At 36.4% G+C, this 15,380-nt stretch overlaps 1 protein-coding gene and 1 pseudogene across 1 annotated transcript; one reads left to right on the plus strand and one right to left on the minus strand.

Annotated features, from left to right (window-relative positions):
- Positions 1-4,373: 4,373 nt before the first annotated feature.
- Positions 4,374-5,949, plus strand: LOC114528351. Its single transcript, XM_028549974.1, has 3 exons — positions 4,374-5,155; positions 5,311-5,866; positions 5,917-5,949. Exons 1-3 carry the CDS (start codon positions 4,374-4,376, stop codon positions 5,947-5,949), a joined length of 1,371 nt encoding a protein of 456 aa, XP_028405775.1.
- A 1,611-nt stretch (positions 5,950-7,560) lies between these two features.
- On the minus strand, positions 7,561-8,392 carry LOC114528353 (annotated as a pseudogene).
- Positions 8,393-15,380: the final 6,988 nt, after the last annotated feature.

The following is a 15,380-nucleotide window of genomic DNA, read 5'->3' on the forward strand; positions in this document are numbered from 1 at the left end:
ACCTGCAAGCGAGAAGGAGCCAAGATGGGCCACCAGCTAATGAGTGAACTGCCGATCGAAAGAATAACGCCCATGCAACCGGCCTTCTATCACGCGTCTGTAGATTACTTTGGACCAATCACGGTTCGGCTAACCCGCAACACTACGGCTAAGAGGTACGGTGCTTTATTCACATGTATGACCACCCGATGCGTTCACCTTGAACTGGCGAGTCTTTATCAGCATCGAATTTCTTACAAGCCCTCCATAAAATGATGGCGAGACGCAGCCAGCCTCGTTCGATCTATAGTGACAATGGTACGAACTTTGTGGGTGCAGAATGCGTGTTAAAGTCCATGGTGAAGAAATTGAATGAAAGTAAAGACCTTCAGAATTGTCTTATGAGAATTGGAGAAGGAATTTCGTGGAAATTCCAGCCCCCGGCTAGCCCTCACTGGGGAGGAGTCCATGAAAGTTTGGTGAAATCTGTAAAAACAGCCTTGTATCGTACAATGAATTCGAGCGAGAAGACCAAGCAATCCAATCCGACGGATCTACAGTTATCCTCCCTGTACGCTGAAGTTGAAAGATTCGTTAACTCTAGACCGATAACGTATGTGAGTAGCGACCCGAAAGACATTGAAGCCTTGACCCCGTATCATTTCTGGCTGCATCGACGCTCACCGGTCATTCCTCTTGCAGATTACGACCGGCCGAATTTCCAAGATCGATTTAAACAAACACAACACCTCGCCAATCTCGTGTGGCAACAGTGGGTAAAACTATACCTACCAACCCTGCTGACTCGTAACAAGTGGAAGACGGAGGAACGAAACCTATCGATCAATGATGTGGTGATTGTCTTCGAACATAACCTCAAGCGCGGTGAATGGAAGTTAGGAAGAATTCTCGAAGTTTTCCCCGGACGGGATGGGCGTGTGAGAGCTGTGAAGATAAAAACAGGACAAGGTATTTGTACGTGACCAATTACAAAGCTCTGCATCCTCGAAGAAAACGTGAAAACAGATGATCGTCGCCCCAACCAGCCCGAGACGAACGATGGGGAGGAGTGATGGTCCGGCCTTTGACACCAGCCTGATTTGTGCCCGCTAGCCCAACTAAATGGGTGGCCTGATAGAACAAAAAGTGTTGTTGGTCGAGGAATTTGCATAATAAAACTACAAAAGGTTGCTGCATCGTTTACAATATTTCGGTCGTGTTTTATAATTCATAGTTAGTGAGTACTGTGGAGGACAATAGCTTCCTATTGAAGACTTCGAACAGTAGGAGCTCGATTGTAACACACATATGTAATATATATATATATATGTTCTCGCAATCTACGGGCGAATTTGTAGTGTACCTTGTCGCCCTTTATAGTGAATCTCTAGTTCGATTCTTAATGTTGTTTGGCTAGATGTACTTTCTAACGGGACATCGAAAATCTGTGTATTGTGTTTGTAATGTAGAATTTGTGTATTTTTGTAGCGTGAAATAATAATAAACCGTTCCGATTAAGAGAATAGTAAAAGGAGCATTTAATACAGTCCCCAGAAGGTGTGAGAGGTCGGTTGGTGAGAAAAACTCGGTACAAGACCTCTGCGCGTGAACAAACAACTTAAAAACATATACACTTAAACAGGATAGGTGGCTGACAAACAACCTTAAAACATATAGACTTACAGAGAGCAGCTGGATTAATACACATAGAGAAGACTTTCTCCAATAACAGGTTGGCAAAAACAGTTGAAATAATTGTTCCGTAAACATTGAGAAGTGAGACATACATTAGGACACACTTTTCGACAAACATGACAAACAAACAGATGACAAATCAAACAATGGAAGTAGCGGGGAGTTAACAAACAATTAAAAAACAGACAAAGAATAACTGTGGACAAAAACGTGAATGAATGGTTAAATTAAAATTCTTTCCTTCAAAACCTCAAGATCATTTGCAGTATGATTTCCTTCTCTGATATGATTTAAAATCTGAGCAAACTCTTTGTCTTCTTTTTGTCTCATAATTTCTGATAATTCAAACATTTGGAAATATTGTTGCCAGAGATAATGTTGCTAATGCAGCATAACCCTACTTTGAATTGTTAAATATCCAATTAGCAAATACAGGTTTCAGTTGAAACAAGTCGCCAACAGTTATTATACTAAGACCACCAAATGGTTCTTTTGTGCCCATGATTTGTTGTAATCTTTGGTCAAGAAAATTAAACATACCACTGCGCACCATAGATATCTCATTAATAAAGATAACTTGCATTCTGTATAACTGAGATTATATTGTATTTAACTGGTCTCTATCTAGAGTACAATAATTAAATCCTCTATCGTAGCTAGAGATTTGCCAGGCGGAAAACGGATTCTTATTATAAATATGAGAACACAACATATAACATTTAAGAAAGCCATGAAAACAATTTAAAGTTTAATAGTAAATATATTTGTAACGTTTCCTCTTTAACCTAAGACATCTTCAGACAAGTGATATAAAATTACATGAGATTTGAGTATATATAATCTATTTACATATGTAAATTAATGACGGATAGGAAGGTATAAGATAGTACATGACAAAACCGCACAGACGAAGGGACATAAACACAATACAAAAACTATGAAAACACGTTACAGAAGATTAAGTGGGATTGAACTGCCCTGGATGTTAAGTGAGGGTTTCAGTTTGGAGATGAGGAGGCTTTCGTGAATCATGAGTTCATGTTTGTCAGAACATGAAGAAAGAATTTTAAAATCATCAAAGTCGGCACAGTGCCCTGCAGTGGTTATGTGGGAGAAGATGCTGGACAAAACTGGACTAGATGACGGTTTTCCAGTTATAGGGGAAATTCCCAAGTGTTCCGATACTCTGGTGTGTAGATGGCATGTGGTTTGACCCGTTACTTTTAAACTTTAAATTGTTTTAAACTTTAAATCACAGGAAATTTAAATACGGCATGAAGTGTATTTCCTCTTATGTTTTGTCTGTTGGGGCAACTTTTACAACACTGACATCATCAACAAAGGTGAAAAACGTCTTTGGCCAATCAGCGCTTTTGTTGACATTTTTATTATTAACCAATCAGAGTCTTCGATTTTACGCTACCTCCGCTAACACACAAGAAATTTACTAGGGGTATAGTATGTTGAATTATGCCTTTGGGGGGACAGGATTTTGAACTTTTTTGATTAAATACAACGGAATATGAAAAAATATTCATTTATCTAAAAATCTGTCGGCCAGATTTTCGCTTTAAGGTCTAGTGGTAATACTATCGACATTTGAACAACGACGTACGCACGCCGCGAGTAAGGGTTTATTATATAATTGCTGGTCTTGGTTTTTGGGCCTCTAAAAAACAACAATTATATCTACAATAATATAAGATACCCCTTGATTTAAGGCCAAGTTAAACGGGAAAAAGTTTTATAGACGTTCTTTGCAATAATATTAAACATTCGATCGGCTTGTGACTGACCAGACAGTGAGACCATGCACTGTAACACTGTAAGATCTTTAAAATATTCCATATTTAGCTAAAGTAAAGAGCGCGAAAACACAAACCTTTTTTTAAAATCATGCAACTTCACTGAAAATGCCTAAGTTTTCGAAAGTCTGCAGCAATCGTTTCCTTCACGAAAAGTGGAAAACTGAAAAGGACGTTCAATTTATTAACCTTCGCAGGAATGGCTTGTCAGATCTAGCCAATATTTTTGAGCATTTTTTAAAAAAAGAACATGTTTTAAAAACACCATCTGTAACAAACGTCTGCACTGCCTGCCTAAAACAATGTCTTAAAAGGCGTTGCTTTACGAAATACCTAGAAGAAAATGATCACACAACAATAGAAAACAAGGTAGGTTTACTGTAATTTATTGCCATTTATCTTAATTCTCAAATTTCAATTTTACTCTTTTCATCCATAATGATTTGAAAATACTTTTAGCTTGCAGCATTGTTCAAAAATCCTGGAGCAGTAGACAAGATTGTGGATAATGAGATGGAGCCCAGCATATCAAGTATAACTACAGTTAACACACGCATATCAAGTATAACAGAAACAAATGCTCATACTGCTTCTTACTCACCATCTATGACAGCTGATGTAGAAGTAAACACAACATGTACACAGATATGTAGTCAGGACACAGAATCAACCATCAGTCTGAGCAGCCCTAGTTTATATTCTTTTAGTGACTGTGAACAGACTGTGCCTGCAACAACATGTCTAGAGAAAGAAATTCAAACTGATCAATGCATTTGCATTTCTCCCAGTGAGTATGAAGAATTAATTGAACAGGCTTCAAAATATGTTGACATGAAACAAGAGCTTGAAAAAATAAGTTCACATTTTTTTAAGAGTTCAAATCCTTATCCAGAGATGGATCCAGATAAATTTGAGCAGGTCTGTCTTCAAATTGGAGCTGAAAAGCTTTTTAACAAATTGTGCAATGCAATGAGTCTTTCAAGAATGTCTGCTGAAAGAAAGCATCTGACAAAACTGAGAACAATGGTGGTGATTTACATCATGATGTTTTCACAATCCCAAAAGGCTAATTGGTTTCAAGTCACTCTTGCCAGAACACTCCAACAATTTGGGATAAGTGACCAAGGCTTAGCATCACTACGGAATCTAGGAGTGGCAACACACCCCCGGACTGTTAAGATGGCATCAGAATTATCTGCTGCTTCTCACCTTGGCAATGTGGAAACTTTCTTTCAAGAAGTTGTGGACAATGAGCAGTTTCTGGTTATTTGCATTGATGACTTTCATAATATACATACGCAGCATCGCCCTGAAACAAAATCACAGACCGAAGCAGTCCACATGAGCACACTTTTGGTAAAAGTATTCTCGAATGTTAAGGCAATTTCAAAAGAACATCACAAATCACCTCTGCTGCCTCCTTCTCCAGTTCAGTGTGATACCTTGTTTAAACTTTTAAACAAGGAAATGGCAAGCTTATCCCAAAGCTACTCAACAACAAACCCAGATTGGGTAGTAGCCAAATATTTTGACCCGGAGGAAGAAAGACGCAGACTTTTGCTGCATGATTATCAACAAACTGAAATACAGGAGATGAGGTGTATGGACAACACTAAACTTGTGGACAGCCTTCATTTGCCTCTCAAATCACTTAATGATTTACTCACAGCTTTTAAGCACATGCTCGATAATGGTTTGAAAATCTATCTTGACAGTTTCTTAGCACCATTCATGGGTGACTGGCCAACCCAATTTTTCATGCGTCAACTTGTATACAACTCAGCCAAAGTTTCTTTACCACCTATTGTCCAAAACGTTGTTCCATTAATAGGTCCCTTTCTTTGAATACCAGAGAATGTGTTGTGAAGTACTTCCATCCAATATTTGCTGAACTTTACTCCTTCCTGTTTGGAAAGAAAGCTAAATTAGCTAAAAAGCCAAAGCCCTGGAGAGTCTCCCTGCTACTGGAAGTGCTATATGGTGGATGGACTCTAATTCGGGAAAACATCATTTCAATTTTTTATCATTGTAAAGAAGTCGAATTCCTTACTCTTATCAACCTGGTCGACAATTATGTGCCCTTGGTTTTAAGTATTTATTCTGTGATATTTAAATGTAATGATTACCAATTGTATTGCAAATCATTGTTACGCTGCTGGATTATGTGTATGGTGTTCCGTCGTCGACATTATGACAAAGCATTGCTGGTTAAACTCTTAGCATTTATGTACTGGAAAGAGAACAATCACCCTATGTTTGATACGTTAAACAATGCCTTGGCAGCCTTTGACGAATATCCCATTGAAAATTTTCATTCTGTCCTTCGTGCTAGAACTAATTCCACTGACAATGCTGATCAAATTAGTCGAAAGGCTAAAGAGATTGATGTGTGTAAACATGAGATGCATATGTTTAAGTCTAATTTTGTGCCTCCAAGAAAGCTAGATTTCAGCAGGAAAAGCATCAGTAAACTGAAAGTCAAAGCAGCAGAATTCCTAACAAAGAAGTTTGAATTGCTACATAACAATCCCAGCCAAGCTGTGTTGATCCCAAGAGCTCGAGGTGAAAGAAAGGATATAACAAAATGGAAATTACCAAATCTGTTTGGCAACAAGATTGTTACCAGTAAAATTTTGCCACTAGGATTCACTTCAGTTGAAAGACCTCCTAACCCTCAAATGTAAGTAATGAAATAATAAGTTCATTCCTTTGATTGAGGGCATTTTTATAGTGTAAAATGGTTGATTGCACAGTAAGCTTAGGAAAGACTGTATTAATATAGTCTTACCTTATGGCAATTGATATTTTTATTTATTTGATATGTTAACAAGCAAATGCAAAACATCTAAGTCAGGGTTAGGTTCCTTGTAAGATAGAATTAATTAATGATTTACATTACCATAAATCTCATTCAAACAGCAAATGTGACAAGATCAACTGCGACCGTGACAGTCATTTGTGGCGTATTTTTCGTGGCTGTGGGCATTCTTTTCACGTAGAGTGTAATCTTCCTAAGATCAGTGTTTGCTCCGTTTGCATGAGTCTCCTTCAGTTGAAGATCGCCAAACTTGGTAACACAGCAAATAAGACAGTCACAGAGTGTACAATGCAGAGTGTAGACGACAATGAACATAGCGATGATGAAGATGATGATACCACAAGTGACAACGATGAGGACGATGACGACGGCGATATTCACACAGAGCAGTCTTGCAACGAAGGAGACATTCAAGATATGATTTTTCAAATATCCTCTTGGTCTGTCGCTCACCCGCCCCAGAATTAAAGCAACAAAATCGTAAGTTTAAATTTAGATAATTCCTGTGAAGCTGCTTCATAAATTTTGTGTTAAATTTCACATCTCTTCTGGCACATCAAATATCAAAACATTGCATAGTTATTTAACTTATTTTTAATATATTTAATATTATGCAAACACAATTTTGATTGGAAGCACATGCATACTTTTCGTAGGGCGTACGTCGTTGTTCAAATGTCGATAGTATTAACACTAGACCTTAAAGCGAAAATCTGGCCGACAGATTTTTAGATAAATGAATATTTTTTCATATTCCGTTGTATTTAATCAAAAAAGTTCAAAATCCTGTCCCCCCAAAGGCATAATTCAACATACTATACCCCTAGTAAATTTCTTGTGTGTTAGCGGAGGTAGCGTAAAATCGAAGACTCTGATTGGTTAATAATAAAAATGTCAAAAAAAGCGCTGATTGGCCAAAGACGTTTTTCACCTTTGTTGACATCATCAGGATCATTCTAAGGTTGAGAATTTAAGTATCATATAAGAGCTTCATACAAAGCATTAGTTACAGTACTTTTACCCACATCAGCACCTCCACTTAAAAATAGTCTCATTGGCAGCTTATCAGTCCTTGATAGAGTTCAGTACATGGTAAAAAAACTCTTTTTGTTCAACATTAAGTGATTGGACAAGTTTTCTAAAATCAACATCATTCAGCCTTTTTACAACAAGTTCTTCATTATCGTTCTTTCGGAGATAAATGCCAATATCATTTATCAAGTTGTACTGGGCATGTTGTTTATCTTTTCCAGGATCAAAACATCAGAATAATTCACTTGTTTTCGGGCTAATTTCTCTGTCTTGTTCATCTCTACACTGCATATTGGGACCGACTAAATTCTCTTCACTTTCAATATCTTGTACAGCCTGATCAAGAACTTCGGTGCAATTCTCATATTGTTTTCCGTTTTGTTCTATCACATCTTTGACAATTTCATTTTGGTCTTCATAATTTTTCAAGTCCTTTAAAAGATCTGTATTTTCATTCCTCCAAGCAGTGTAAAGCATTATCTGTTCTCTACAATAATTTTCTGCATCTTTGTTTTTATTAAATACAACAGACCGTATTATTCTTAGCTTTTGCCTTTTCACCAGCGATATTCCACCTTTCATTTCATATTGGTCATTTTCATTTTTTTCCTCTTCTTTATCAGAAAGATCATCATCTACATTATCATCAAAATTACTCTCTGAAAGATAGTCATCTATTAATCTTGAATTTGATTTGTGTTTGCTTTGTTGATTACTGTTACTTTTACAATTGAACCAAGTGACAAAATCCGCCAGACATAAATTATGCAATTTCTTTGGTCTTCTCTGGTATCTTTTAATAATGTTTTCTTATTCAATATCAGCAGAATTATTAGGAAGTTCTTTTTAATAAGAATGTTCTTTCATCTGGGTCAGATGTATTGATAAATTGGAAGTCTCGAGATGATCGTCCCAAAAGTATTTGCATTACTAAGTAGACAGCTGCTTGTGCACTTATCTCAACAGCATTGAGAAATTTGTTACCAATATGTCTCACTTTGTTAACAATGCTCTTATTGCCTTCTTTTGCTTTTTCGCATGCTTTACGAAGTAACTTGCTCATTCCTCTTTGACCTATAGTAATATATGAAAGGATATAAACCGCGCAAGCGTAAGGATCTAACACATACTGAATAACTATATTTGCTTTCCATGCTCTGAGTAAGTTTGGATTGTAACAGTTAATTCGTATCTCAGCAGGTGATTGTTTCAATAATAAAGTGCTATGTTTTAGAGAAAGTCTTATAGCTTTCAAGTATTGCTGTTGTTTGAGAAACTTTGTCAAAGGTCATGGTTTCATCAGCTTTAATAGAGTTTAATAAAGACCATGTTCCTTCTAAAGCTTTCTTTAGTATATCGAAGATATTTTCCTCTAGATCAGTTTCAGATAAAGGCTCTAAAATCATAGTTCTTGGCATTGGTGGTAATGGAAAATTAAATCTGCAAACAGCATTTCCTCTTTTCTTGCACGTTTTGGAGTGCTTATGTCTAATAACTTAATTGGAATCTTCACTTAAATGCCACAACAGCCTACATGCCAAAGCATATAATTTCACAGTTTCCTTGCTTTTCTCACATTTTTTGTATAGTACTCTCTCCACCAAAAGCACTTTCGACCACCATTTGTTGTGCCCTGCTAAGCCTATAATTGAAATATTTTTCCATTTCGTTTCGCACGTCATGTGCAAAAGGCTTCATTAAGAAAACACTAAATGGAAATGCAAAATCGCCAATAATCAGTGGCAGCACTTCTGATTCCCCTATTTTCTTGGTCATTTGAGGAATAGCTCATTCAGATGTGATATTTTGCCAAATTTGAGTTGATTGAAAGATGAGAGAGTCATGGATGGGAATTCCTGGTCAACCCACACTTCCACATGAAAAACAGTATTTAGCATCAAAAAATGGCCATGAGCACAATCGAATAAAAGTTTTTAAGGTTATGGTACTCTTTTTGTGACTGTTGACCATCATGGGGGCAGCATAATGATAAATGACACCCATCAACAGCTTCCCAACAACAAGGAAATTGCCAAAGTTGTTCGGTGTCAAGTATCTTCTCTTCAAATTGTTCCTTTGTTTTCAGTAAGAATTGCAACACCGACTCAGCCCACAACCTTTTAATTAATGATTTGCAAACCTCTGGAGTCACAACCCTAACAGTGCTTTCTCCAAATCCAGTTGTTTCGGATACAGTGTGAGGATAATCTCCCCTTGCCAACAGATAAAGGCAAATTGTCAAACAGCATATTGGTGATATAGGGTCTTCAGTAACAGTCTTTCTTTCAAGATTGCAATTCTAAATTCTCAATCTTGCAACCTCTTGCCTCAACTGTACTGTGTCGATTGTGACGTCAAAGAGAAAGACATTTACTTTTTTTGGATTGAAGCTTGATTAAAAAAATTCAATACCCTTACTGTGACTTTAGAAGTGATAATAAACTGAGATTTATAGAAATATTGAGATTTTTGCATTAAAGAGTTGCACGGTACAATTTTCTCTGCAACTTGCAATGCAATTCTTCTTTTCAAAGGTGTAAATTTGGTAACTACCAAACTTTTGTCTTAATTGTTCTCCGTGGCATTTTTCTGACTTACATTTTGAAGACTCTTTACTAATTTACATCTCTTAAAAGTAGAATTGCATTGCAAGTTGCAAGAAAAATTGCATTATGTAACATGGTCTTAGGAAACAGCGGCCAAGCAGTTACAAGTCTGTGAATTTCACAACAGGGATAATCATGAACAAGGTGGAGTGAATGGGCCTTGTTTCATTAACTGAATGTTTATCATATAAAGATCCTTGAGCTGTTCTATCTGCTTAACAAGATCTCAACATGTAGTAGAACTTATAACCAGAATCATTGATGTTGTTACATTAAAGTGATGAGATTGCGCTTAGTGAATTATCGAAATATTTTTTATCCTGAATGACAAGTTGCAGTATATAGATCAATGCTGCTTGAAAGCCATGTTTATCCTATATTGGCCCTGGTTGCAGCATGGAATAAAAAAAGTAAAAGACTGAACATATACAAAAAATAGGTACGCAATGCGTACATGTGGGTAGCCATAAACATTAACTGCGATAAACCTATTTTGTATTCAAACAACAGGCTGCTATAGTAAATATCAACGAGTAAATAGCGAGTAAATATCAACTGATGCTTAAGGCCCTGTTACACGGTGCAATTTTTCTTGCAACTTGCAATACAATTCTTCTTTTGAGAGATGTAAATTTGGCAACTACCAAACTTTTGTCTTTATTACACTCCATGGCGTTTCTTACACTTACATGTTGAAGCCTCTTCACTAATTTACATCTCTTTAAAAGTAGAATTGAATTGCAAGTTGCAAGAAAAATTGCACCATGTAACATGCCCTTTACTCTTACATTCTAATGCCAAACAAAACGGCAAAAATGCCCTATAGTTAGCTAGTTGAATACAGTTACACAATCTATATATTATAATATTTTATTGTATTAAATGCATTTTACTACAGATCAAAACATTTATAAAAGCATATTTACCTTGAAAGTTTCTTAGAATGTGGGTTTATTTCCACTCTTGCTTGTATATCAAAGCGAATATCGAATGTCTGGCTGTAGCATTACAGTAAACAGTTATTTAAAGCCTGCTTTGCTCAATATGGCTCAAGCTGTGGAAAAAATTATGTTACCCATTGATCCAAATCACGAATATATGGAAATACGGAAAATGCAGAGAAAAAATGTATTATTCGTGATATGGTAATTGAGCAGCTATTGTTACATGATGTTGTAAATGACTTCACAGATTCACCATTTTTTGGTTTGTACGATATTTTTAATTATCTGATCTATAGCTCTGCTGAATATGACAAACAGGGACTTGTTGCTTATAAATAGTTTGATGATTATCGGTTATTTGATGAAGGCTATGGCAGGTCATTGCTAACAACGAAACTAGCAGATAAAAGTATGCATCTTTATGTCAGGAAAGTACGGCCAGCTATGAAAGATGGGCAAATTTTATTTTGCAAAGATGTATAAAGTCGCACCTTTTTTCACATTGTGGTTGATTCAGTACAGAAATTCAAATGATGTATTATGGATGAAGGTATATGCTAAATTTTTTTATTATCAGTTTGCAAGTTCAGTGAATTGTGCAGTGGATAGCTGTTTTCTGAAGAGTGCAATTTTGTGATTTTTAGAGGATGAAAATGTGAGTGAAATTCAAACTGCAAGTACACAGTCAACTGGCAAACGCCAGCTATTACTAAAATCGTCTTATGGGACTATTTTAAGAAGTTATCAAAAGAAGACGAAAAAGCACAATGCACAATATGTTTGGAGTCTTTAAAACATTTGTTAAACACTACCAGTATATTCAAGGCATGTAGTAGTATAAAAGTATAATCTCCCGTCGAAATTTATTGAATTTTTGGAGATCAATGAAAATGCTAACTGGTTTAAAGAAGAAGAATACTAGACAAATAAGTAAGCTGAATATCAATGGTCGCGACGAGGATAATAAAACCAAAATAGCAGAACAATTTAACGTTTATTTTTCTATAATTGCTGAGAAAATTAGAAGTCCACTATCCACTGTCCCATTATATATAATCTATCCACTGTCTCATTGCATTATTGTTTTATGTGTCATTTTCTTTAGCACTTGAAGTCAAAGCACCCCATTCAGTATAGAGAGGCTGAGGAAAAGCGAAAAGAAAATGAGAGGGAGAACACAAAAATCAAGAAGAAAAAATGTGTCACTCCCAAGGCACAGCAAAACACCATAGAGCTAACTCAACAAACTCCTATGCTAACTCATATGCTAACTCAACAAACCAAATACTCTTCTACTTCCACGAAATGAAAAACAATTGACGAAGCTGTGTTCAGAATGATTGTAGATGATATGCAACCTGTATCTGTAGTTGAGGATGAGGGTTTCAATCTCTGTTACATGTACTCCCTTTCCAGAAAATCTATCATGAGGATGTTGCCTATGCCTATAACAAGAAAGTGGAAGAAATGAAGAAGGAAATTTCCCAAGTTTCACATGTAGCCCTCACAAGTGACTTGTGGACATCCAGAACTACAGAGAGCTATATCACCATCACATATCATTTCCTTACAGCTACATGGGAGCTAAAATTTGACTTAAGCCACACTGCTCAGCATATTGCTGATGCACTTTTGCATGTTGCAGATAATTAGAATATATCAACCAAAGTTGTTGCCATTGTTACAGATAATGCTTCGAATATTGTTGCAGCTGTGAAAATCATTGGCTGGATACACACTCCTTGCTTTGCGCACACATTAAACCTCATTGTTTCCCAAGCAATTAAGTCAGATGAAAGTGTTAATGATTTAAAAAAAAGATGTAAGCAAATTGTGACATTTTTCCATCAGAGCGTAAAAGTCACTGAGAGATTGAAGGAAGTCCAATTTCAGCTTAAACTTCCAGAACATAAGCTTATCCAGGAGGTAGACACCAGGTGGAATTCAACATTTTACATGTTTGAACAAATGCATCGAAGATACACCGCAATTGGGCGTGGTCACCTCCTTAGTCTTGCTCGATTTTGGTATTGGTATTGAATAAAATTTATGGTATCGGGACCGGTATCGTATCGAACAGAAAAAGCTGGTATCGCCCATCACTATTGAAAGCTTTTAGTTTGGACAAATCTTGCCTGTCATTGTACACAAGTTGACAGATGATTCTGCCACAGTCATAACTGGTGAGTAATTTTGCTTTTTTACTTCTTATGAAAAATGGTGGTATTTTTAACCCACTTGAAAAAATATAATAAAGTAGGGCCATTTTAAGCAAAATATTTGCAACTTTGGGGGTTAATAATTTTCGGTAAATGTTCCCAAAAAGGTTTCTGGAGTGAAAACCATATCAAATGTGACTAGGGAGTTGCTGAGCATCAATGTTGGTTACATTACTATTTATGAGACTTATATAATTGGTCTAGAACCAATGCAAATGATCAGTGATAACATTGTTCATATCCTGTTGAGATACAGTATGTGCGTTATTTTCCACGTATATTTAAAGATCTATTAAGTATTGAAAAATAAGGTAACGGAAGATTGTATAAACTGAACTAACTATATTAGAATATATTCATTGCGGGGATATCAAAGATTGCCAGATACCATTTGAGCACTTACTTTTATACTGCCCTGTCTGGAGAACAAAGAACCAACTCATTTAGGTAAATATGGTTATGGGAATTCTGCGGTTTTGTGTATACAATTACAATAAGACACACACAAGCAAAAGAAAATGCCTTGGGCTTGGAAGGTTTTGCATGAAATATGCTATTCATTTGTTCAGTTATGAGAAAAACCCAGATACATACATTGTTTATTCTAAAATCTTATAGAAACACCAGTATGTTTAAGCCATACAAGTGTTCTTTAAGCCAGACATGTGGAAACATTATTTTTTATCATACCAATTAACAGGAGGTAATGAATAATCTAAATGTGCATTATGGACTCTTTCACTGTATCTAAGTCTGCAATCCTGTTACTTGTTAGAAGATGAAATTTATTAAACCCCCCCCTCCTCTACACACAATCCCCTCTTCCAATGAATGTGCTTTGGTGCATTTAGTCTACATTATGTAATTTAGTCATATTGTTTAATGAAAAAAATGTGTAATCTTTTAGTTACCATTGGCTGTTGGCAGTCCTCACTCCCTGGTAAGTACTGTGGAAGGCATGTATATCATGTATGCATTGTGTCTTAAATGGATGTATCATAGCATTTGAATAGCAACCATCAGAGACATTGTATGGTGGAAAGTGTGAAAACTACATGTATACTGTATGATTGTGGTACACACACCACTGTTGGTTGAAGTTTTAATTCTATAATTTGACAAATTGAGTGGCTGGTTTTTCCTAGGCATGTTCTCATCTGTCTTCCATTGAGAAAAAGCGCGATAATTTCGTTCGAGAACGAACGCCAAATGAAAATAAGTTGTCTACCCTGACTATGCCAACCTGTAGCAAGTGTCACTTGAAAGAGGGTCACAATAGACTAAATTGTCTATATCCTAATCTCTGTTCATCGTCAACGTTTTGCAAAAATATTGACAAACATCCACAGGAAAAGCAAACCCTAAAGGAGTTTAACAAAAGAATCAGCGAAGAGCGTATAACGTTTATCGTCTTTGAAAGAAGACTTCAAAAGCAGAGAACACTCATATGAAAGTGTTAAAAATCAGTATGTTACACGAGTAAGAGAAACACTAATTGCGAGCAATCCTGAAATATACATGACTGAAATTGAGGGTGTATCTATCGAGAACTGGCATATGATAAATAAGGACAGTAAAATACTTGAACATGAATTCAAGGGTAAGATTCCCACTCCCGAGGAAGCTAGAAAGGCAATAATATGTCAGTCAAAACTCTGGTTCAACACAATACGAGAGGAAAAACGTCCGTTCATGAGCCGTATAAAAAGTTGTGGGAATCACATGGAGTTTCGTGGCCCAAATTGACGTGACCGTGATTTTAAGTTGTCGAAAATTGGTAGCACATTCACCAGTGCTCGTACCTGTGATGTTTCAAAGGAAACACACAATCCTGCACTTTGCTCTCCACAAAGAAAAAAAGCTGTGTTAGCAAGCAATAGTTCATACATTAAAGACGACTACCAGCTTGCTTTAGGAATGCAAAAGAGTTATGACACATTGCCAGATTCGTTTGATTTAGACGCCTTTGAATCTGCAGAAATCTCTGCAAACATCAAAAGCTCTGCAGACTTCGATCAGGATGAGACTGTCGATCTGAATGAGACTGTCGATCCAAATGAGACACAGCAAATGCCTAATAAATTACCAAACGATGAAGGTTTCACAAATAGAAATACAGAAGCATCTGCATCATGCGGGGGAAATTTCGGCGAAACCCAGAGTCGTAAGTCAACATTAAATTTGTACGCCCTTGCAAAAGCTGCATTGGAAATGTTAAATTCCGATGATTAGCTAATATCGTTTTGATGTGTTCAATATTTTGTGAAGTGTGCAGATACTTT

Source organism: Dendronephthya gigantea, unplaced genomic scaffold (assembly GCF_004324835.1).
Source record: "Dendronephthya gigantea isolate DGI-Jeju-01 unplaced genomic scaffold, DenGig_1.0 000049F, whole genome shotgun sequence".
In the NCBI taxonomy this organism is placed as follows: domain Eukaryota; kingdom Metazoa; phylum Cnidaria; class Anthozoa; order Malacalcyonacea; family Nephtheidae; genus Dendronephthya; species Dendronephthya gigantea.